The sequence below is a fragment of the Quercus lobata genome, chromosome 6 (genome assembly GCF_001633185.2).
Source record: "Quercus lobata isolate SW786 chromosome 6, ValleyOak3.0 Primary Assembly, whole genome shotgun sequence".
In the NCBI taxonomy this organism is placed as follows: Eukaryota; Viridiplantae; Streptophyta; class Magnoliopsida; order Fagales; family Fagaceae; genus Quercus; species Quercus lobata.
Window position 1 is genome coordinate 23992715 of NC_044909.1, and position 25063 is coordinate 24017777.

Consider the following 25063-nt stretch of genomic DNA (forward strand, 5'->3'; position numbering starts at 1 on the left):
GAAAAAAAGAAGAAGAGAGAAGAGAGAGTTAAAGAGTGAGAAGAAATAAAGGAGAGCGAAAGAAAATAATATTATTTTAATTATACATACTTGCTATAGTAAGTTCTAAATACCCATACTTATTGTAGCGAGGATGGAAAAAAAAATTGGATTTACGTACCTAGATGTTGCATGATTTTAAGAGTCTAGGTGGTAAAAAAGCAACTTGGGAGGGGGGGGGGGTGGTAAACAGCCTCCAATGCTAGTGCTCTAATAACGTAGTATGTGTGGGACGAAGGGACTGCATATACTCGAGAGAATAGTTAGAAATTCGAAAAGATCTGAATATCTTTATTTGTCAAAAGAAAAGTACAATTAAATTTTTTTAATTTAAAAATTGATGTTATTTTAATTTTGGTCCTTAAAATTTGGAACTATTTTTATTTTGATATTTTAGGTTTTAAAATTTATATTTTGATTCTTCATTTGTCGATTTTATTTTCGTAATGACTATTATTTATTTCTCTTAGTAATTTAATTTATTTTTTTGAGAAAGTTTCAACCTATGGCGTTCGCTTCTGATGATAACTTTTTATTATTAGATCAAGACACTAATCAGTTTTTGGTGTAGGCGAAGATTGAACTCCAGATCTCTTATATAACCATAAAAAATTTTACCAGTTGAGCTAACCGGTACTCACTTAGTAATTTAATTAGTAAGTGCTCTTCATGAATACCTATTTCATAAAATACTATATTTAAAATGATATAGAATTTGGAGATTTCATTGGTTTAGCGGATTACTAAAAAAAAAAAAAAAAAGAAGTTGACATAACAGTAGGGCCAATAGGAATACATAATCAAATATGAAGGACACAAATAAAATTTTTAAAATTTAAAGAGTCAAAATATGAACAATTTTAAACTTGGCCAAAAAGCAGTATACCATGGGGAAAAGTAGGGCCATATCTCGAAATATAAGAAACAGCAGTATTTTCTCCAAAAAAGAAACAGCATTAGCAGTTTCAGCAATTTCTCAAAACAAAAGGACTGAAAAATAAAAGGAGAAAGCAGAAGGGCATAAGAATAATAAGATAACCATGAGTCAGACAACTAAACTTCACGCATAATAGATTGATTGGGCTTTTGTTGAATGTGCCATCTGTATGACTGACGGTATGGAATATTTGAAATCAAAGCCCCAACTTCGCTTTCTCATCCTCCTTTCAAACCCCGAGCTCCATTCAAACCCCATAATAAAATATTAATATTCAGCAATTAGTGCCATTTTTTGCTAAACTGCAATTAGTGCCATACCTTTGCTTTCCTAATCACCCACTTTATATATATATATATATATATATATATAGAATAGAGAGATTTCATTTCATTTCCTAATCACACAAGCACAGCACTCTGTCCGTATAAAAACCTAAGAGCAACTATTGCTTTGCCATCTCCAACTTCGCGCACAGGTGAGAGAGATTTCGCGATTTTTGATCCGTTTGGTTGCTTGGAAAGTGTTGGAAAATGACAAAGAAATTAAAAAATTTCCTTTCAGAAAATGAAAACTGTACACTTTCCGTTTTGAACTGAAAGCTCGGTTGATGTGCTTTTATTTTTGGTTCTGATTCGGAAAAGTAGGATAGAGTTTTACCGTGTGATTTAATTTTCATTCAGTTTTCTCGGCAAACAAACAGGGCAAATTTAATCAAGTATGAAATTTAGTTGTTTGTTTTAGATTGCGCAGTGAAAGCACTTGAATGCTTAGTTCATCCATTGTTAGATATGCAGATTTTCCATGTGGAGAAGGAGAATGTACATATAAAAGTAATTTTTGAATCTTTCATTTTTTGGTTGAGCTCGGAGATAAAATCTGGTCGAAAACATTTTATTTTATTTTTTGGTTCTGATTCGCAAAGTAGGATAGCGTTTTATCTGTAAAAGTTAACATTTTACTGTGTGATTTAATTTTCCTTTAGTTTTCTCGGCAACCAAACAGGGTAAATTTGATCACGTATTAAATTTAGTGGTTTGTTTTAGATTGCAGCGAAAGCACTTGAATGCTAAATTTATTCATTATTAGATATATGCATATTTGACAAATTCAAGAATTTCTTTATTTATTTTTTAATCTTTAACATTTTGGTTGAACGCCAAAATATAATCTAGTTGAGGTGCTTTCTGATTTTTGTGAACCAAAAGCGACAAAACGTGTGTGATTTTTCTCTGCAAAACAGAGTGTTATGCCTTTTTGTTTCATGTGGTAATGATTGAACATTGATTTTGTGATTGGTGTAGATTCAGTTCAGTTTGTTATATAATCATGGCAAGAAAGATGCTTATTGATGGGGAGGTGAGCCAACCTAATGAGGAAGAAGCTCACTATGACTTTGACTTGTTTGTCATTGGAGCCGGAAGTGGTGGTGTTCGTGCTTCTAGATTTTCAGCTACTTATGGAGCCAAGGTATAGCCCTAGGATATTGAACAACAAGCTGTAAGAATAATTATGGTTTTGTACATATCAAAAAAAAAAAAAAAATTATTGGTTTGTCTTGGCTTTTGGTATTTTAGGTATTCTAATTTGTCTTATTATTTATTTATTTTATTTTTTTGACATTGTTTTTTTCATTGATGTTATAGCATCATTAACTAAATGGGCAGGGAGAGATTTGAATGTTATTTGTTACATTAGTTTATTTTATGAGATCTAAAAGAACCAGTTATAATTTGTTTTTATAAAGATTCTTGATTGACTTGTTTGTCTTATTGTTGCTTATTGTGGTGGTACTAATCGATCTGATTGTCTCGAATTCTTGTGGAATGTAATTTTAGTTGTATCTGAATTCTACTTTGCTCTTCCCTTCGTTGTCACATTCATTTCCCTTTCTAATGGAAGCATTTGATAACTAAATGATGACTTATAACTTTTGGTAATCCTGTTGCAAGGTTGGGATTTGTGAGCTTCCATTTCATCCAATCAGCTCAGAAGTTATTGGAGGAGTTGGTGGAACGTAAGTTGAAACAAAATCTAATCTTTAATGCTCTTCATTGGTTGCCCAACTTAATTTGTAACCCATGCACTGCAGTTCCTGAGTTCCAATTTTACTATTTTAGTTGTGATATTTACCTTGCTTTAACCACTTTGTTGATACACAATTTCTAGTATCTTTATTAACAATATGGATTCACTTTTGTCTGCAATAGGTGAGAGATTTAACTTAAAGCATAGCTTTGTACATGACATTGGAATATAGAATCAGTTCATGTTGCAGTAGCAACTTTATCTGTTTTCCTTTTCCTAATGTTTCCCACATCAATCATCGTGAAGAACTTTTTCACTGGTTCTAGGAATTTTAGTAAGTTGATGCAGGAATCATTAGTGATTTGTTTGCACTTTTATGTTATTTAGTTATCATTTTCTTAGTGAAGTAGGTTAAAAAGACTCTGTAGGTGGGCATATACAAATCTGATACTAGTTTCTAATTACTAGCATCAGGACTTTTAAGGTGGTGCTGCCGACTGTTGATGTTGGGAAAATTTTGTTTACCCCCTTGTAGTTCATTCTCTGTTGAGAGGTTTACCTGGTCATGAGACAATGTTTCTTAGCTATTTTTATGTCCAACATGTTGCAGGTAGTAGCTGCTTTGTGTGTTTTTTATTTTGCATTTTCTGAATAAGACTTAACCAATTTTAATTTGATAATGATGAATTGTTGATTGATTACCTTCCTTATAATAGTGATTGATTTGAGTCAAAGTAAATGAGAAATCAGCTTCTCTAAGTTGTATATAAATTTTTGGGTGGAGTTGCCAATGAGATTGAGCTGAAATGGCACCACCTGCCTTTGTAAGAGCAAGGTCTTGGGTTTGAAACCTATCAAGGATTCAAGGTGCATGCATAACTTACCAATTAAAAAGATTTCTTGTTGGAGTGGTTGATTTGGATGTTCAACATAATTGTAAAGGTGGTAGTTGTATATCAGGAAAAAAAAGAAAGAATAATATATGAAATTGCAGATATCTTACATAAATGGTTGATGTTATGCAGCTGAGAATCCTAGGTGTCAATTCTGGACTCATATTGTTCTAATGGCTTATGAATCATTGGTTTGTTAAATATGGAATAACTTTGGTTGAAAGTGGTAATTTATGTTCAGAAAACCCTCATTAGACTACCTAGTTCTGCTGCATTTTTTTACACATAGTGAAGTTTGAATAATATTGCTAGTCAGATGTTTAGACTTGATGTTGAAATGTAGTGACTTCTATGTTTAGACCTTATGAAAATGATTTCTCCCTAATAAATTACCAATTTCCCGGAAGGTTAAACTGTTAGGAAATGATGATTTTAATCTTTTAACTATTAATTTAATACTCTACCTCACATGTGGGTCCAAACTCCCCTTTGATGAACATATGGGATTTTGTAAATTTTAAATGAGAGGTAGAGTGGTAATAGGGTTTGAACTAGACTATGTACCCAGGAAGTACGAACATTTCATTCGGGGTGCTATACCTGTTATACAGGTGTCGTACCCGCTATGTCATGTTATAATTTTTCAAAAATTGCTTGTGTTGTCGTGTCATACTTGTACCTGTACCCGTGTCCGTGCTTCCTAGCTACCTACTCTAATATTCTAACACTCATCTTTTGGTTTTATAGGTGCGTCATTCGTGGTTGTGTTCCCAAAAAGATTTTGGTGTATGGAGCATCTTTTAGAGGTGAAATTGAGGTGAGAATATAATATGTATCAATAGTACAATGAATTAATGAAAACTCCTGCTGAAATCATGTGTTCTTATATTGATTACTCATTTAAGTGGCAAAACTTTAAATGAAAAAAAGGTTTGTGAAATATTTTCTTTTGACTGTCTTCATTGCAATCATCATACTGTATCTAGACAATTAACTTATCAATTTTTCTATCAACATGGATCAAGTTCAATTTCTTGAATTTTGTTTTATGATTAATAGTTATTATAAAACAATCAGCTCTAGTTGTCTGATGTTCCTTTCTGATAGGGAAACTTCAGTAGAAGGGTGATATGTGCCTTTAGGATGTAATGGAAATTTCATTTGTTCTTGGATTCATCAAGCTATACAATGGCTCCAAGCTTTTCTAGAAAGTGTGCCATGGAATAAAATTTTTGTTTGGCACATTGTGCTTCCTCTGTTTACTATTTATAGGAAAAAAAAATCCCCATGTTTGTGATGTACCAATTTTTTTGTTTTAGTATAATGTTATCATGATTTTTATTTTGTTTATATGTTGACCTTAATTGGTTTGCTGAATCCGCTCTTTTGGCTTTGTAGGACGCCAGGAATTATGGGTGGGAAGTGAGTGAGAAAATTGACTTCAACTGGAAGAAGCTTTTGCATAAGAAGGTATTTTTTTTGCTCTATGTTTGGTACTGTTTTCATGTTTCTCTTTTACCTAATGAAACTAACAGTTACTACACCAGTCAAAAAGTCAAGATGGTTGCTAGTCAGCTAGAGAGCTAAGCTTTGGTTTGGTGTTATAGAACTTGCTATTATATATGGCAAATAAATTTATATTGGCAAGCTTGATATGACAAGTTAAAGAACTAGTTGGCTTTTGAAAATGTGAAACTGGGTCTGTTGATGGACCAGCAATGGATCAGTGAAAGATTGCCAACTGGCCTACTTCTGTGACTGATTATATGATTTAACTTGTGATTGCCTGGCTGCAGCAAAGTTTAGGTTTGTTTGAACATTTGTTGAGATCATGATTTTGTCAGTTTGCCACCTTGCCTCTTGATTGTTTAGATCAAAGTTGTTATTGTAGTCTCAATGAAGAAGGGGAAAATCTGTCAGTTTTCTTCAAAAGAAAAGAAAATAAATAAAATAAAGAATGGGAAGATTAGTTTGTATTGATTCATGCCTTTCACTTTGATTGATTCCCTGTTGCTTTGACTTCTCTTTTCATTTTTCCTCTGTTTAACCCAGTTTAGTAGAAAATGTATAAAATGTGTTTCTTAAGGGATACTTGACTATGGATGTTTAAGGGAGAAGTATTTTTAAATATTCGATCTGAAGTCTGATATGGTTGTTGTAAGCTTTACCCCAGATTCAGATAAATCTGTATTATAGAACTTCAACTTCTTGAATGTGGTTTGCATATGGATGATATGAAAGGTGCTACAAACTAGTCCAATCAGTTATAATGTTGGGCTGGGTATGATATGAGTGCTTGCTATATTTCCTTGGTTTACCTAGTACACAACCTGTGTACCTGGCTATCCCCTATTATTTTTATTAGCAATTTTTTTTTACTTATTCAAAAACAAAATAGGGGTATTGTAATCTGGTGGTTTTGGAAATTTGCATATTCCATTTGTAAGCTATTTTGCTAAGGATATAGGTTGGATAGCTCATTAGTGGCCAGCTTCCTATTATTAATGGCTCTGGTTAGTTTTGTAGCTGTGATGATTTCCTGTCTTGGGGTTGCTTATATTTTGGTAACAATTCTTCCTTTGTGAAGCTATGTGTGGAAGTTCTTCAGGGATGGAGGAATCATATCTTTTAATAGGAAGAATTTAGTGTTTATACACACATTTCCCGTTCATTTATTATTCTTTCCTATGATTCAATTGTATATCAAGTCCTGCTGATAGTTTGGATTACAATAGCAGTTTGTTGTTTACACGTATACTATTATAATTATATATATATATATATATATTTTTTTTCTCTTTTAAACTTGCAGACAGAAGAAATAGTCAGATTAAATGGAATTTACAAGCGGTTATTGAATAATGCTGGGGTTAAATTGTATGAAGGAGAGGGAAAGATTGTTGGTCCTAATGAAGTTGAGGTGACACAACTAGATGGCACTAAATTGAGCTATACAGCTAAGCACATACTGATTTCAACTGGCAGTAGAGCTACACGTCCTGCTATTCCTGGCCAGGTATTTTGTTCTACAATGGTTTTAATGGATTCACAATAGTAGACATTAATTGGCACTTTGTGACAATGCGCAGCTAGAGTAATAGGTTTAGTATTCTTTTATATGTTCTGTGTATTAGTCTGTTGAAAATGTTATTAAAGACTTAGTCTCTGTTAACTGTGAATTTCAAAAATGTTGCATGTGATCTGAGTTTGTAGTTTGATGCATCAGCCTCTAAGGGTCATACTTTTTTCCTGTCTGTTCTGCTTGATTTGGAATTCTTTTAATGTTATGTCACATCAGCGGCTGTTATTTACATGTTACCTAACTTATAAGTTGAACTAGCTTTGGCAAACCAGATATTGGTTCCGAATCAATGCTAAAATAGAAAAACTAATTCAACTTGGAAGTTAAGAACTGGTTTTAGTTTCTATTTGGTGTTTTTGAACTAGACATAGCAAACTCAATGACTTAAGAACTAGTTTGCGAAACATCCCCTTCATAAGATTTGTTTGTTTCATGTATGAACCACTACTTTGAATTAGCAAATTCTGCAGTGTAGCACCCAACTAAGTTTCTTCTAACCATGAAATTCCAGTAGATTACCATTAAATGTTTGGTTTTCACTTCAGCAAGTAGGGTCCTTTCCAAATCTCCAACTTTTTTCTAAACCTGTATGGAAAATGTATAACTACACCTAAGTTAGGTTAGGAGAACATAATTTGTATGGACACTTCGAATTTTGGGTCTTCAATAAGGAAATTAATGGAGATAGTAGGAACAATGATTAAGAGGAGAATAAACATTTTGTCTACAAGAAACTAAATGGGTAGGTGAGAAATCTAGATAAATTGAAGCTCAGAAATTTTTCAGAACATTGTTTGAGTGGAGGTTTGCTCCAGGAACATATCCTCTCTCTAAATTATAATCACTGTAATCTTAGAAGTAAGCTTAGCTGTGTTGTTCAACTAGTATACCCCGTGTATTTGATGCATTATATTTTATTTGCAAACCTTATTACTTACTACAAAAAGAGAGCTACAGAAGCTTACCTAGATGTTTAGATAATTCTGCTTATGAAAATTTTAAAGAGGTGAAGATGAGCAGAAAAGGCTGTCTGGGAGGTAAAGGCTTATGATGGGGTGATGAAGGATGGAGAGAGAATATTTATATAACTTGCTAAGACAAGGGAAATAAAAACAAGAGAATTGAAGTGTGTCAAGTGCATTAAGGATGAAGATCAGAGAGTGTTTGATGCATGAGGCAGTGAGAAGACAGATTTATTATATTTTATTTGATTTTAAGTATCAAGGGCAATTTTGTAATTTTATAATACTCTGTAATGGGCTATGCCAACAGTCCATTAGATCTTCTTTTGGGTTATATATAAGTTTGGTTATATAGTTGGTCTTAGTAGTAAAAGCCTAAGGAGTCCAAGTCCAAGTCTTATTAGGTTTTTAAGAAATCCTAGTTCAACTAGGATTAGGTATTAGTTTTCTATTTAAAGAGTTATAGTACTTTCTATTGAAGTGATTAATAATAAATGTTTTCAGAATTTAAGAGATATGAAGCTTTCTTTTATGGTTTGTGTGATGCAACCTTCTCCTAGGTGTGATGCTTAGGAAGTCTAGGTGTGATTCCTAGAATTTATCTATTTTCTTTAATTTTACTATTCACGGTTACTGTTCACATCAACCCAAATCTTGAATTTCACCTTTTGATTTCATTCCTAAAACCCTATTAATCCTTGTCCCTTTGGACACCCTATAATCCCCATTATTTTCTAGCCTATTCCCCACCAAAAACTAACCCTAATTCTTCAAAACCCAAGCTATACCAGATCTGTCCCTAATGTTCTAAATCAGATTACCTTGTTCCCCCTTGTCCTACGTTAGTGTTAGTAAAGGGACTTGTCCTACGGCAGTGTTAGTAAAGGGAGATGTATAGAAAAAGGAAGAGTTATTGATGGCATAACCATAGCATGGTTTGAGAAGCAATAACCTCTTTGGAAACTTATGGTTGAAGCAAAGCCCAAAATAACAGTCCATGATAGTTAATTAGGTATATTCGTGGGCCTTGGGTTTTGCTTATATTATTAAGTCTTATCTAGTTTATGGGTCTTTTATGTATGAGCTTTGGTTCAATTAGGTTTGGTTTGCAAGTCAAACTCGGAGTCCTAGTTCTATTTGGAGAAGTTAAGCTTTGGGTCTTATACAAGTTGTTATTGTACTCAAACAAGATAGAGCTTACCAATAAAATATTGAGTGCTTTGTGTATTAAGGCACGTTGACCTTAGTGTTCTTTTTCCTCTGCTCCTCTTCTCTATTTTTTTTCTTTTGTGCAGTTTTGTTCGTAGGTGCTATTCATTGTTACGGCTCATGGGCACAAGTAGACAAATTCTCCAATTTTTCCTATGTTAGTTATTTTGAAAACTTTCTAATGTAAGAAATTGGAGTGTATTGAGTAAGTAAACTGAGGATAGAAACTATTAGGGGTGTGCATGTGTTGAGTTTGGGGTTTTTGTCAACCCAACCTACCTCATTAAGTTGAGAAATTTCCAATCCAGCCCAACCCAACCCAACCCAACTCGTAGAGATCAGGTTTAGATGGGTTTAGTAGTTGGGTTGGGGCTATTTTGTCAAGCCCAATTACCTATCTTTAAAAATATTTCTTGGAATTGTATCTTCTCTTTTCTTGTATTCCCACGTATCTATTTTAACATTCTCATTTCAACTAAATTCCTTTTGTTAACATCTTACTTCTTAATAGCCTAAGTAGGGCTGTCCATGGGTTGGGTTGGATTGGGTTTGGGGTTGACCCTCAACCGACCCGGTTGAATTGGTGGAAAATGGACCCGCGGTCGACCGAATGTTCGGGTCGGACCCGGTGGCACGGGTCATTGATTGAGCGGGTTGGAGCCGTTAGGTGATTTTGGGTCTAAAGCACAACAAGATAGAAATCAAAATCAAAACCCAAAGAACAAAGAAATCAAAATCCAAATAACACAAACCAAGACCAAAAGCACCAAATCCATGAGACTAAAACAAAAAAGAAAGATAAGACTAAACCCACACTACCACCACCACTCCCTCCCCCACCATCACCACATCCAGCACAATATCATTACAATTTATAAATAAAAAAAAAAGACTTTTTTTTTACCTAATCCACCATCAGATTGCACAAGATCAGAGTCTAAGATCATAGTCTCAAAGGAGATTTCATGTAGATAAGAGGAGGGATTCATCAAGAGTGAGGAGTTTGAGACCCAACCCAGGACAGCAAGTGCAACAGTGGCAATAGGGCTGGCCAACTAGGCGACATCGACAGTAAGGTGGCTAGGGTTAGAGAGAGAGAGAGAGAGAACTTTCTGAAATGGTTGAGCGTAGAAGAAACCCATGTGTTTTCCTTAGAAGTTAAGGGACCTGGACTGACCCGAAAAACCGATTTTTAAAATAAACAGACTTGCACCCGACCTGCTTGGGCATTCGGATTTGCCCGTGGGTTTTCGGGTCAGATCGGGTCATATGGGTGGGTCGGGTTTGACAGGTTGATGGACAGCCCTAAGCCCAACATTTAGTCCCTTCAACTTAATTGTATCCTACAATCATACACAATAATCATTTTTTTTTTATAGGTAAGAAAAAATATATTCAAAAAACTGCTAGATGCATATTAGCACCAGCATATCAAAAGTACAAAAAAGATGGAAAAGCAAAAAACATAAAAAGACATTAATTACAAAGAAAGAGAGCTAAGGAATAGAGAAAGAGAGTCACTAGATGTGAGTCCCCAAGCCCTAGCCCAATCAAACAGGGAACCAGAAAAGAGAGCAAGCATTTGGTCCTCAAATCTATCCAAATCCTCAAACGTCCACTGATTGCGTTCCTTCCAAATACACCACATCAAACACAACGGAACTAAGTTCCAAATGTAAGATGAATGCTTCCCCAACCAATTCCACCAACTAAATAGAAAATCTGACACCGTATATGAGGGAACCCATGAAATCCCAAAAATCCTAAAGACAAATCACACAGCCGATAAGCCTTTCCACAATGTAACAACAAATGATCCATTGTCTCACCACAACAACGACACATAATGCACCAGTCAACAAAATCAAAGCCTCTAAGCCGCAAGTTATCACCCATGAGGATCCTATTCCATGCGGTTGTCCAAACAAAGAAAGAGACACGCTGGGGTGCCTTAACCTTCCAAATACCTTTCCATGGAAAAACAACGGAAGAAGAGCCATGTAACTTATGATAATATGAGTGGATGGTAAAATCCCCGTTTTTTGTCATCTTCCATCTCAACCGATCACCATCAGTCCCTGAAGGTAAATTGGCTGCCAAGAATCGAAAGAAATCAACCATCACATCTGCCTCCCAATCATTAGGACCTCGATTGAAACGAACATCCCAAGTTCTCCCATCCCCTGCTCCCTGACATATCAAAGATGATTCTACGGAAGCCTCTCTGTTGCAGCAAAATTGTACAAGACTGGAAAAGCCAATTGGAGAGAAAGATCTCCACACCACTTGTCTGTCCAAAATTTCACTCTATCCCCCACCCAAACCTTATACTGGACATTTTTGTTGAAAACTTCCCAGCCCTTCCGGATGCTTCTCCACAAACCACAACCATGAGCACCCCTTCCCAACTTAGAGGTCCACCTTCCCATTCTTCCCCAAATTTCAAAGCTACCACCCTCCTCCAAAGCCTATTCTCCTCAATCCCAAAACGCCAAAGCCACTTTCCAACAAGGCTTTATTGAAAGTGGTCAATTTCCTAATACCTAGGCCACCATTAGCAATAGGCATACACAATAATCATACACAATATTCGTGATGCACTTCTCCATTTCATCCACCATACTATTATTTAGGGGTGGCAATTCGTGTTTGCAGGTTGGGTTTGTGTCGTGTTGAGCCATGAACATTCGGCTGTATGGGTTGACCCGAACCTAATCTGTTTAGCAAACATGTCAAAAATCCTCAACCCTAACATGACTTGTTTATTAAATAGCTCAACTCGACACGACATGTTTAACCCGTTAAATAACAAGTGATGTAAAGGTTAATACAAATGACTCATTTAATAACTTGTTTGATTAGGACAATAACCTATCATCAATCCCCATATATCTAAAATTAAAATATAGTTACAACCATAAATATAGTAATAAACATATAATTACAACAAAAAATTAAGCAATAATAACAAAAGCTAATACATTTATAAGCTAAACGGGTTAGACAAGTTCACATGTTGGACACGAACACGATTCGTTTATTAAACAGGTTAGCCGTGTCGATCTAAATATGACCCGATCCTGTTTAGCCTCAACCCATAATCTGTTTATAAACGAGTTAGTTGTGTCGGGTTGCGGGTCATGTCAGATTTTGCCACCCCTACTATTATTCTATGATTTTCATCATCTTCGATATCTTAATTCTTAATCCAAGATACTTAAAGCCCTCACTATTTTGTAAATCTTGACCCTCAAGTTTTACAAATCTTTCATCTTTATTTCTCCTTTTACTAAACTTACCCTCCATGTACTGTACTCTGCTTCTCTGTTTTGGTAATCCTAATCATTCAAACAAACCTACAGTTTCTATATATATATATATAAATATATAAGTTTATTGAAATGAAAGTGAGTATGTTCTCCATCTATACAGGGAGTGTCCATATTAAGACCTTTTTTTTCTGCTACACACCTGGTAGGTGTTATATAATATGCTTCGTTGAATGCATATGTGATCGCAAGTCCAAATGATACTGATCACATAGAAGTGCAAAAGGTTCTCTTGGACTGATATTTTCAATTTCTTGATTTTTGCTTGAAGTATTAGTTTTGTGATTTACTTGTGCAGTTTATGGTTTTTGCTGGATTATGTTGTTTATGTACCTTTTCCTGGATTCCTGAGTTTGTACTCTAGTTCTACCAGTTGGATTTATAAAGTTGATCCTTGAGGTGCTTGGCGACCTTCAGTTGCAACTGCTGCTTTACATAATTAATAACTTAATTGATAAACTACTTGACACTCATTGCTTTAGTTGATGTAATCTGTGAGATGTGATATTACTCTTGCTTACACATTTTCTTCTTTCCTTTTTTTTTCACCTTTCTTTCCCCTTTTTATTTTGTAGGAGTTGTCTATAACCTCTGATGAGGCATTGAGTTTGGAGGAGTTACCTAAGCGTGCTGTGATACTTGGGGGAGGGTGTGTCTTTGTCTCTTTTATCTGTGTTGTGTAATACTTTTCAGCTGCATAACATGCTCAATAATCTCAAATGATCATCCTATCATTTCATCAGGTACATTGCTGTTGAATTTGCTTCAATATGGAATGGGATGGGTGTGACCGTGGATCTATTTTTCAGAAAGGAACTTCCTTTAAGGTTGTAAATGATGATTTGATTCTTGCCTTTTCAATTTAGACTTTGTGCAACTTTGATTCCCTATGCCCTGAATTTCTTGTACATTGTAATAAGAAACTGTAATCATGAACATACACACACATATATAAGTAGGAGCTTTGTCCAGGAAGTATAGGATAAGTGGGAGCTGAAAGGCGAAAGTGGAATACCACTATTTTTAACGTTATTTTCATGGTTTTAAAAACTGGACCAGGGGCGAAACCATTTTTGCCTCCGGTTCCCGGTTTTCACCGGTTTTGGGGTTTTTCTTGGACCGGACTGGTGGCCGGTTCTCGGTCGGACCGGCCGGTCTGGTCAGGTTTTTAAAACCATGGTTATTTTACTTATTCCGTGAATCAGAAGCGGGGGCTTTGCGCCCTCTTTTTGGACCCAAGACTCGCCTCTACTGGGGGGGGGGTCCGTGAACTGGTGACAACTTTATGGTCAGTGTCTCTTTCTCGCTACTGCCATACTGATTCCAATGCAACTGTTTCTGAATTCTTTGGCAGAGGCTTTGATGATGAAATGAGGGCAGTGGTTGCAAGAAATCTTGAAAGCAGGGGAATTAATTTGCACCCAAGGGCAAATTTGTCAGAGGTAATATTACTTCTGTAAGGATTACATGGATCCATACTGGTGCAACAATATCTGACATGTGTGTTTGTATATATCTCACATTCAAACTTGTGCTAATAATGATTTCTGTAATTTCAGTTGATTAAAACAGAGGATGGCATAAAAGTTATCACAGATCATGGTGAAGAGTTGATTGCAGATGTTGTACTGTTTGCCACTGGTAATTACAAACCCTTTTAAAATGACAAGGCACTTCAAGTTAGGGAGCTATGATGCCTTTGGTTACTATATATAATCTTGCATCAAAGATTAAAGGCACATTGATTGCACTGAGTTTGAGTTTCTAATTATCATTGTTTTTCTTTATTGAAATTCCTTTGGTGGTATCCTGGTGTCATGGACTGTCATTTGTTGTCTGAAGCAAGCTTTGGCTTGTTAACTATGATTAATAATTGGCACAAATGTGCAAGTTGTATGTCATATTTAATACCAAGTTCAAGTTTATGGCTTGCTATTAAGCGTATAATATGAATTGTCCTTGTTCTTTAAAAAAAATCAAAATATTATATGTTGATGTTTTAAATTTACTTACTTTTGAATCCCTTTTCTGCACACGAGAAATTATTATTTCTTAGAACTCTTTCAAAAATAATTTTGCATTTTGGTTGCCAAAATGAGTTGAATCCATGCAGCTGGTCTTCAAATCCTCTGGTGGGAAACGTTTCCTGATCCTACAAAGATTCTGCAGCTTTCTGCAAATGGAAAGCACAAATGTGTATACTAGGAATATAAGTAAACTAATTGTCCTAGAGACTGTCAAAATAATGCAGGAGTTTTGAGAGATCACTTGTATCTGCCAATAAGCTAACTGGTTGAAATGGTCATGATTGGTTAACTTACTAATTTGTAAAGGTTTAACAATTAATTGTCAGTAAACTTGGACTATGCCAGCATTCTAATCATATTACTTTATATATATATATATATATATATTTACTTGCTTTATAGATTTTAAAGTTGCATAAAATTTCGATGTGGTATTGTGGTTTAATTCTGCAACATTTTTTTTCCCCTTACAGAATTCTTGAGTGACTGCTCTTTTTTTACAGGTCGATCTCCTAATACAAAGCGGTTGAATTTGGAAGCTGTAGGTGTGGAAGTTGATCAGACGGGAGCTGTGAAGGTCACTAGCTTTCTTATATGCTGCTCCTTATAATCATTGAATATTGTAATGTGTTTCTACTTTGACTGGGGATCCATTGGGTTGATTTTTAGCGTTAGTTATGTGCTGGATTTTCCATTCCAGACACATCTTAGTCTTCATTTATTTGTGCACCCTCTTTGACTATGTTATGGTTTGCAAAATATTAATACATATATAAAAAGAGACGGTTTATATTATAATTCATTTATGGCATATGCATAGAAAGGTAGTTTATGTTAGGAGTTGGCACCAGTTGGGGTGTTATCCAAACCAACTGATGGGGCTAGTGGGGTTCAGCACTAATCTATTTTTTGGTGTAAATGAAAAAAGTATGATAGCGTTTGAAACCATATAAAAGTTGATATGTTACTTATTGGTATGTTACCTTAACCTCATCAATCTGTTTCGTTGTTGTTCTATTGCTATATTACAATGGACTGTCTAGTGATGGCATGGCAAAATTGCTTTCAATATTTATATAAAAAGATTGTGTATGCTATGAGAAGCGCTCATGCCGTCAAGGTCTTTGCCTCCATTTCTCTTGCAGGTAGATGAGTACTCACGTACCAATATACCTAGCATATGGGCTGTGGGTGATGTTACAAATCGAATGAATCTTACCCCTGTGGCCTTAATGGAGGGAACATGCTTTGCTGTATGTGTTCCATTTAGATCTTTTTTATTTTACTTTATTCAGTTTTCTATGCTTTTGTTCTTCCAATATTGATTTCAATGTTGTTCAATGTATTCATTTGTTTTGTTCTGTCTGCAGAAAACTGTTTTTGGTGGGCAACCTTGCAAACCGGACCACAAAGATGTTGCCTGCGCTGTGTTCAGGTGTCATGAATCTTCTGATGCTTGTTAAATACATTTAAAATAGGTTATTGTTATTGAAAGAGTCTATTACTAAGTAGAAAGGAAAATTGTTGTTCATAGGTTCTTGAAAAATTGTTCTCATTTATCATCCTCACTGGTTGTTTCCTTGCCAGAAAGAGTTTGCTCCATGAGTGGCATGTCACATTAGACAAAGTTCTGAGTTTTTCTGCTTTAGCATCTACTTTTTCTTTCTCTCAATGGTGTGCTAACCATGCACAGTTCAGTTTATATAGGGCTGGTTTTTGGTCTCACTCTCCTTGAATCACTGGATATATCTGGCATATGTCACTTTTTAAAATTGGATTACAAGGGATTTGCTCATAGTGGCACTATAAGATCTTGGGAGGAAATTTAGGAAGGGTTGTTTTTTTGGGTCTCCCTCTCCTTGAAACACCAGAAATATCTTGCATATGTTACTTGTTAAAAGTGAATTACAATGGAGTTTTGCTTATAGTGGCACCATAATATCTTATAGAGGAGAGATTAGGGTTTGAAAAACCAGGGTAGTTTAGCGATTATTCTCAGCAGAGCCTGGCTGAATTGGGTGGATTCAATCTCTCTGCTTCAATAATAACCTTTTTTTTCCTCCCTATTGTACAATTTTTTATCTGCAATTTTTTGTTATTTATCTAATTTTAAATTGGTTCCTTGTTCTATAAACATTAATTGAATTGCAATCCTGTCTAGAGTTTGCCTGTGTTGAGTACCTTGCTCTGTATGAACATTAATGCTCATATTTGATACATAGCATGTAAACAGTGTGACATTGTGAGCACTATTATTTTAATGCTTTTACCATTTTGTTGTTTATAGTTATATTGAACATATGGGACTGAAGTAAAATATCTTATTAGCTATTTGGATTTTCTTTATAAATGTTAAATTTGCAATTTTCTTGCCAATTTGCAGCATACCACCTCTTTCTGCAGTGGGCCTCAGTGAAGAGCAGGCAATCGAGGAAGCACATGGTGATGTCTTGGTTTTCACATCAACCTTCAATCCAATGAAGAACACTATCTCTGGGTATGTATCATGATTTGGAGTCTGTCTTTACCACATAAGTTTATAATCTAACAAAGAAGCAGATGACCCTTTCATCTTTGGAAACTAAAAGAATCTTATGTGTGATAGAATTAGAGCACTTGAACTTTGTTATCTATTATCTTGCCTCTACTACTACTTCTTACCCTGCCTATTCTTCTGCTAAATAAGTAAGATCAATTTTCCTTACTATGAGTATGTACTTATCAAGGATATGGGGGGTAGCTATATTCATCAGCAAAGATGGTGTCATTTCATAAGATCTATAATGGAAGACATATTGTTGATTTTATATGTATATAAATTTGGATAAGTAATTACTGGTTAACTGTTATGGACTTATCTGTGTATACTAAAATCTTACAGCATCTTCATTGAATTCTAAATATATTCTAGTTAATCTGGACATTAAATTGTTTCAATTAATTAATTTTTAGCTTGTACCTTTGGCCTGTCATTGTCATAATAACATCTAATATTTGCAAAATTTGTATCTCTGATGGCATTTATGTTTGAAGATTCATCTCATATAACTACTCACTCACCATGTTTTATTCTCTTTTCTGTTCCAGGCGACAAGAAAAGACAATTATGAAGCTTGTTGTTGATGCTGATACAGATAAAGTTCTTGGAGCATCCATGTGTGGGCCAGATGCACCTGAAATTATACAGGTATGCTTTGTTAGCTATTCCATTTCAGTGAGTGGTTCCTATGCTTGTCAATTTTATTTATTTATTTTATACAATAGGTAACTTGCATGATATGTACAATTGTACATTCACATTGAGTGGCCATTCCTATTCTTGTTCTTACTAATTGGATTTTTAGCACATCAAATCAAAAATGATATTGAGGATACTGTGGGAATAGAATTCAGCTGATTATAAGATATATAGAATTCATCTATAAAAAAGTTCGGCCAAGTAGATTTACCTGGCACTGAAGGCACATGGTGTAAAGAATGGAGCAAAAGTCGTATGTAAAACTGTAGTCATCATTAACAATAATAGTTGTAAGTGACAATGTTTCTTGAAATTTTAAAATGTTTATGAACTATGATGTTGCTGCTGTTGTCTAAAGCTATGCTAGACACAATTCTGGTGCCTTTTTTTTACCCTCGGATGGCATAGTACAATTCTTGAATTTGTACTGAGCTCTAAAAAATGAACACCTAGAAATTTCTAGAAATGTCCAGTCCTTGAATTGTCCAAAATAATTTTAAAAACAAAGCCTTAGTCCCAAAATCTTGGGGTCGGCTATGGATCCTGGACTTTAAGTAATAAGTTGCACATAGCAGTTAATGCAAAATCTCCCTTTTTCTCTTATTTCATTGTCTATTTTTTTGCTTGTGCATTTAATTCCTGGTATTCTTTGTGATTTCCTTCACAGGGCATTGCTGTTGCCGTGAAGTGTGGAGCAACCAAGGCACAATTTGACAGCACGGTGAGCTGAAACTTTTTTCTTTACACCCCCTAGTCCTTTTTGGCCAGAGGAACTGGTAATATAAGGGGGTGTTATCAACATTGCATGCCATTCAACCTACCACTTAAAATGTAACAAAGTGACAATAAGGGAGAAACCTGAAAAATCTGAAATAGCTCTATGTTGGTGGCCTCATTGTGGCTCTTCTTTCTATTACCCTACTATATTGTACAACTCTCAGTCAAGTACGTTTTTCCAAATTCTAGCAAAGGAACTCCATCGCTCATAATTTTGTGCTGCATGTTGAATCTCTGTGCTGTAAATAAATGGTATATATGGTAAAATTGAAGATATGATTGAGCACCTGTTATCTCATACAACAAGTAATAACTAGGTAGACCAATCTGCACTCCTTAATAATCTGGAAGTGCTGACCAGAACTAATCTTTGCACTTTTTATGATAGACTTTTCTGATCATATTTTTTATTCCACGATTGAAGCATAAAATTTGTGTCCCCCCCACCCCCCCTCCCCCCCCATCCTGTATTTCTTGAGAGTTCAATTCCCTGACTTCATGTGGGTTCTTATTTTTATTTTTTCTCTCTTCATAATGTATGGCTCCTTGTAACTCATAAAGTTTGACTTTTTTCTACAGGTGGGAATTCATCCTTCTGCAGCAGAGGAATTTGTGACAATGCGGTCAGTGACGAGGCGTGTTTCTGCTGGTAGCAAGCCAAAGACTAATCTGTAAAGATACTAAGATTAGAAGAAAGGAAAAAGAATGCTAATATGCAATTAAAAGAGGAATTCTCATGGTCATAGGTCACAGTTTGGTATTTCGCTGAAAGCAAATTTGCGTACAGAATTCAGAAAGCCAAGTTAAGTAGGTTTTTGTCTCAATAAATGTCTCATCACATCACATGTCATGATGTAGCAGTGACTTTTGAGTTACAGAATATGGCAGTGTTAGTATAGATGATGAATGCACAAAACAATGTCATATGTTAAATCAATTGATTTGGATCCACAAACCTATATCTTCTAGCGTGAATGCCATTTTTAACTTCAAGCCACTACGATTGTGCCCTCATTTTTTTAAGATTTGCAAACTAGGGCTGACAATATAATCATACTTTTTGGACCCTTGGTATTTTATGGTTGTGTTGATTTTTTTTCCTCGATTCACTTGGAAATAAATAAATGTGTGGCTTCGGGACACTATTGAGCTACAAGGCTATTTACTCGTTATGCTTTTTGATTGTCTTCTTTTTTTTTTTTTTTTTTTCACCTGAAAATAAATAGATGTATGGCACCTCACTACCAGTGATCTTCTCCTGCTCCTTTGCACATCTCTCTCTCTCTCTCTCTCTCTCTCTCTCTCAATTTTTTTTTTCCTAACAGGTTGAAAAAAATGGCCAGAAGTGAAATTGGGGAGTCATACTTAATGTCTATAATTTCACTTTCTTAATTCCAAAGATTGCTTTTATATAATATACTGTTTACTTAAATAGAACTCAGTCTAACATTCGCTATATGTTGAATGGGAAATATAATTGGAAGGAAAAGGTTTGGCTCTAACTACTAATAAAAAGATGATATGTGTTTTGTCGTGTGCAATGTGCATGATTCACTTGGTTGGTTGGGTTAAGTGAGTTATATGCATTGCACATAACAAGGACTAATGTCAACATTCTTATTGATGGTTGGAGTCAAGTTTCCAAACATGTAGTGCGTAGGGGTGTGTAGGTTCCAATTGGAATTGAAGATATTGATTGAAGTCGAGTTGATCACTAGCACGCTCTTGGTTGTTGATGACGAAATACGGGTCAAAGATCAAAAATTTTTTTTTTTGAGAACCACATACCGACTAGTGTGGTTGTTGATTTAATTTAGACAAAAATCACGTCAGACCGAGCCCATCAAAATGTGTCAAGCAAATATCTTTCAATTTCGTTCACAACAAAAATCACTTCACACCGAGCCCATCAAAATGTGTAAAGCAAATATGTTTCAATTTCATTCACAAAGCATACCCAGTAACACCTCCCTTCGAAATGATTCAAATATGCATTTGCCATTAACAAAATTCCAAATCCACCAAATCTGGGGAGCAAATCAAATAAAGGTGAGAACCATGACTGTGAAAACACCAAATTTGGTGAACAGAGGGCTATAGTAGTAATGCTTGTCGCTAATAGCAATTGGTGAAAAGTTGTGGAAAGTAGAGCTTGAAGATGATCAGTCATGGAGGTTCAAGCTTTGTGGTGGGCCTTTTTTGCAACTGCAGGTTGGGCTACCTCTTGCCACGCTATGGCCCAATGGTTTTGGATAGGAGAGTCAGGACCGGCTTGACTACAACACTCCAAGCCGACTTGTGCACAAACTAAAGCCCCTTTGCTAAAACTTTGGTCACATGCCCATGACAGAGGAAACTGTTACAAAAGAGTTATGGTAGACATGTATAATATAACAACAACAAAAGGAAAATGCTTACTGTCAGCCAGAAAACAGGAAATACCAAATCGTGATTTTAATAAAGGATGAGATAATGCATCAATATAAATGCACATAAATAAGATGGCAATAATAAAGAAATAGAAATAACACCGATGCTTAATCAATAAAATGGAAAGAAGAATGGTTAGTCTGTCATGCTTGATTTCCCTACGGAGTTAAGTCCAGGAAGGGAACCACTCTTCAATGTGGGCAATCCCACAGGAAGATCCTGTCACAAAAATTACCCATTTTGAGAGAATGGGCCTAAATAGCTTATCCTCAAATTTCTTAATCCTTACTAGAGGGTAGGCTTTTAGAGAGAGAGAAAAGATTAGCCTATTAGTTCATGCCTACTATCACACTCTTGCCTACTCTCTGTTTTTCTCTCTAACTCTTTTTCCTTTCTAAGTTTTCTACTGTATTTTTACTTTCTTGTTCCATTGTTCTCCGTGGTGTTGTTTTGTCTCCCTTTACTGAGCACGACTGAGCCCCTTTTATACTGCCTGCCATGACTGGTTTTTTACTATTTTACCCCTTAACCACTTTTGTCTTGGTGTGGGTGTCCTTCCCAGACCACCCACTGGTTTGTCAGCTGCCCAGCCACCACTACTTACCTGTGCTGGCCGTGCCACACCCCATTCCCAGACAAAAAGTCTTATTTTGTTTGCTTGTTTACTGTGGCATTCCCATCCGAATAAGGGTGGGCATTCTCTCTCACTATCCCTCATGGCATACACCTAGTAATTCCAACTCATCTTTCCTTCTTTTCGGTGGTATGTCATCTCAGCAAGACATTTCCCCCAAAAGAGTTAAAGGGGAACCCTAGAATAGGCTCTCTCCTTCTCCCCACTGCCAAACCATACCCTATCTTATCTTTAATCCATGGCTCACCACTCCTGTATTGGTTAGGTACAAGTTAGTGGTGCCTGAACCTTATGCGTGCTCCATTTCCATGTGTGTCCATAGCTTTTCTACTGTTCATGTGTTTGCCATGACCTGAAGGCTCGTCTGCACATTCTGCTGCTCGTTCTTGACCTCTTGTGGCGTGAATAAGTCTCTGAGTTTTTGTTCTTTATGTCTTACTTCCCTCTTGGGCTGAGCCTTGTTTGATTGTGGGCTTTTCCTTTTCTAATCCATTCTTTACCCCCTTTTGCTAGTCTATTAGCATTTCTACCATGCCATTCTGTTATTCTTGCCATGCTATTATTTGACTCGTGCCTGCTGGGCCTCTTTTGGGTCTGCTGTATGTTTTCCCCTTGCTTAATTCCAGTGGCCCGGTATTATCATTAGGCTAGTATTCATGTTATTTTGGACCTCTTTGACCCGTTTCATCACTTCCGGGTTTCCTTGGCCTATTTCATTTCCTTGGGCATTCTCGGCCCATTCTAATTCTTCATTCCCATGGGTTTTTGCTAAGTCTTTTGGACTTCCCTAGCCCAAATTACCATATCCTTTACTTTTGGGGTTTATGGGCTTTTCCACCAACCCCTTACTCACTTAATTCATTACTTTGGGCATATTTGACCCATTCTTGCTTGCTTTCTATTTCTCATAATGCCCATAGGTTTACTACTTCTTTCTCTGGGCTCCTTTGGGCCCGCTTGCTTTCTTTGAGGCCCTTTTGCTATTTTTTAGGCTTATGGTCCATTATTCCTGCCACTCAAGTTTAATGGTTTTCTTCTCAGTTTACTAACTCTTTTTCTCCCATATTGTTGGGCTTCTTCCTGCTATTGGGCCTCCTTGTCAAAATGGGCATCAACAAGCTTAACCATGGAGATTTGGCTAGAGAGAGAAAGAGAGGATCAATGATGGCCCAAATTGAAAGAATCGGTCGGATCAAAATAGGTTGATCACATTTAGTCACCATATTAATTCACAACATACATTCATGATCATTGTTGTTGTTGTTGTTTTATTTTTTTTTTAATTTTTTTTTCTAAATTCCTACATAATAATCTAGAAATCAACCCTATTAGCACGACATATATCATCTTTGAAACCCTTTCAAAAATCTAAAGCATGCTCTTTTTCGCTTAAAAGTTTTGAACCAAATCATCAATTGTATTTATTAGAATCAAACCACAAGTGATATCCAATTTAAAATGAACAATAGAAACCAAGCATTCAATCAATTAAGATGATCCTACATCATGAGAAAAACATGATTGAACTCATATCTAGAATTTCATCTTCATCAATTAATGTGAAGCAAAAACAATATAATCGTTAAAGAAAACATCAATATGGATAAAATCAAATGTTAGGAACCCAGTGGTTCCTAATGGGGATGGATAGGAATTATAGGAGAATTGAAGAGAATTGAAGGAAATTGACTTAATTTGAGATAGCCACCCTCCATAGAGAAATATTAAGAGAGAGAGAGAGAGAGAGAGAGAGAGAGAGAGGAAATACTCTAAGCAATCAATTGGTTTATTCTTCAATGATGGAAATATGATTACAAGTAGGTATTTATAGAACCATGAAACTATTATATTGGTCCACATGGCCTTATTCTAATAGTCCTATTATTCCCCATGTGCATTAATAATTCCAACATGTGTTAAATGTGATTAACATGCTTGAGATTGTAACTAACCAACTAACTAACTAACTAAATGCATTCTATACTCAAATGTGGGTTCCTAACATTTCCCCCTCCTTCAAAACACCTTTCCCACAAGGTGTTGTTATAGTTGACATCTTTATGAGGGGAAACCGGCCACTAACCCAATACTCCAAAGCATCTTGAACATTGAACACTCCAACTACTTCCAAGCACCTTGTCACAATCCATAACTTGAGCAAGTAGATCTCATCATTAAATAGATCAGCAAAGGAGCACCAAGAAATCTATATGTTGTGGCCTTTCTTTCTATCAAATACCAAGTCTCTAATCATAAACTTCCAAACATATGACCAGCCATGCAACTTACGTGGGTAAGGAGATGATAGTCCACAAACTGCAAATAATGTTATAAACGGGTCCAACTGATCACATTCCCATGAAGCTGATATTGAGGATAGAGAGATTTTCTTGAGAGCAATTTATATATCTTCACAATCTTTAAGATCCCAACTCACACCCAAGTCCTTATAAAAATTAAGATCAGCTTGATTATAGAATCCATCATTTATCCCACTACAACCACTAAGAAAAGAATCATCTAATTCAAATTCACTTGCATTACCACCAATGTTAGTGGCTATTAATTTCATGCCTTCATTCTTGATTACATGAACAGCCCCATCTGTTGAAGTACGAGTTTGGCTACAATAAAAAACCATTGGATCACTTGTATCCACACCAACAGCAACAACTTTATGCATTGTAGAATCTTGGATCATCATCACCTTCTTTGTTGGTTCTTTGGATTGAACTTCAAGGCAGCGTGTACGTGGATATCATCATCTACTTTGACACAAAAATCAATGTCCCGGCTTGCAACAACAGCAATAGATTCTTGGAACTTAATTTGTTCTTCGAGTTCCATTGAATCAAGAGATTGTAACTCCTCTTCTGTCATGTTCTCAAGAACCTTTTGTAATCTTGAGAGCTCTTCCTTCATGGCCTTTTTAGATTCAGCTAAGGCCTTGACTTTCTCTAAAACTTCATTCACCATTTTTTGTAAGTCCTTCAAGATTTCTTGTCAGTCATATTCACCCGTCTCAAGATCAACAACTCTGATACCACTTGTTAGGAACCTCATAAATATATGTCATTACTCATTGACAAGGCTTCATTCTCAAACTTAATTGATATTTTTAGCCTTGCATGGAATCATGATACATGGAAGAATATGAATAAAAAGACATAAAGAGTAGTAGAAAAACTTAGATATCAGAAGCATGTCATTCTATGCAATTGGTCTTCTCCTTCACGTTATGCTCTTTAGCCTCCATCAAATTTGTCTCTTTTTATTCTCTTGTTTAGGCTGCCTCCTCTTTTCTCTTTGTTTCTCACGCTCAACACTCTTTTTATATCTCCAATCATTGTAGAGAAACCCTAAAACCACCCACACCAAGACACCCTCTTTGATCGCTCCACACACAAAGGTGAAGGTCAAATTGAGAGAGAGAGAGAGAGAGAGTATTTGATAACTTATTAGTGATATGTTAATGTGT

General features: G+C 35.7%; 1 protein-coding gene across 1 annotated transcript; it reads left to right on the forward strand.

Moving 5' to 3' along the window:
• Positions 1-1116: 1116 nt before the first annotated feature.
• LOC115994385 (glutathione reductase, cytosolic) lies at positions 1117-19617 on the forward strand. The gene is made up of 17 exons (XM_031118518.1): positions 1117-1454; positions 2281-2446; positions 2929-2993; positions 4645-4714; positions 5296-5367; positions 6710-6913; positions 13055-13128; positions 13223-13306; positions 13834-13921; positions 14039-14120; positions 15010-15083; positions 15652-15759; positions 15877-15941; positions 16890-17003; positions 17594-17693; positions 18412-18465; positions 19101-19617. Exons 2-17 carry the CDS (start codon positions 2306-2308, stop codon positions 19194-19196), a joined length of 1491 nt encoding a protein of 496 aa, XP_030974378.1. The 5' UTR covers positions 1117-1454; positions 2281-2305; the 3' UTR covers positions 19197-19617.
• The last annotated feature ends 5446 nt before the right edge of the window (positions 19618-25063 follow it).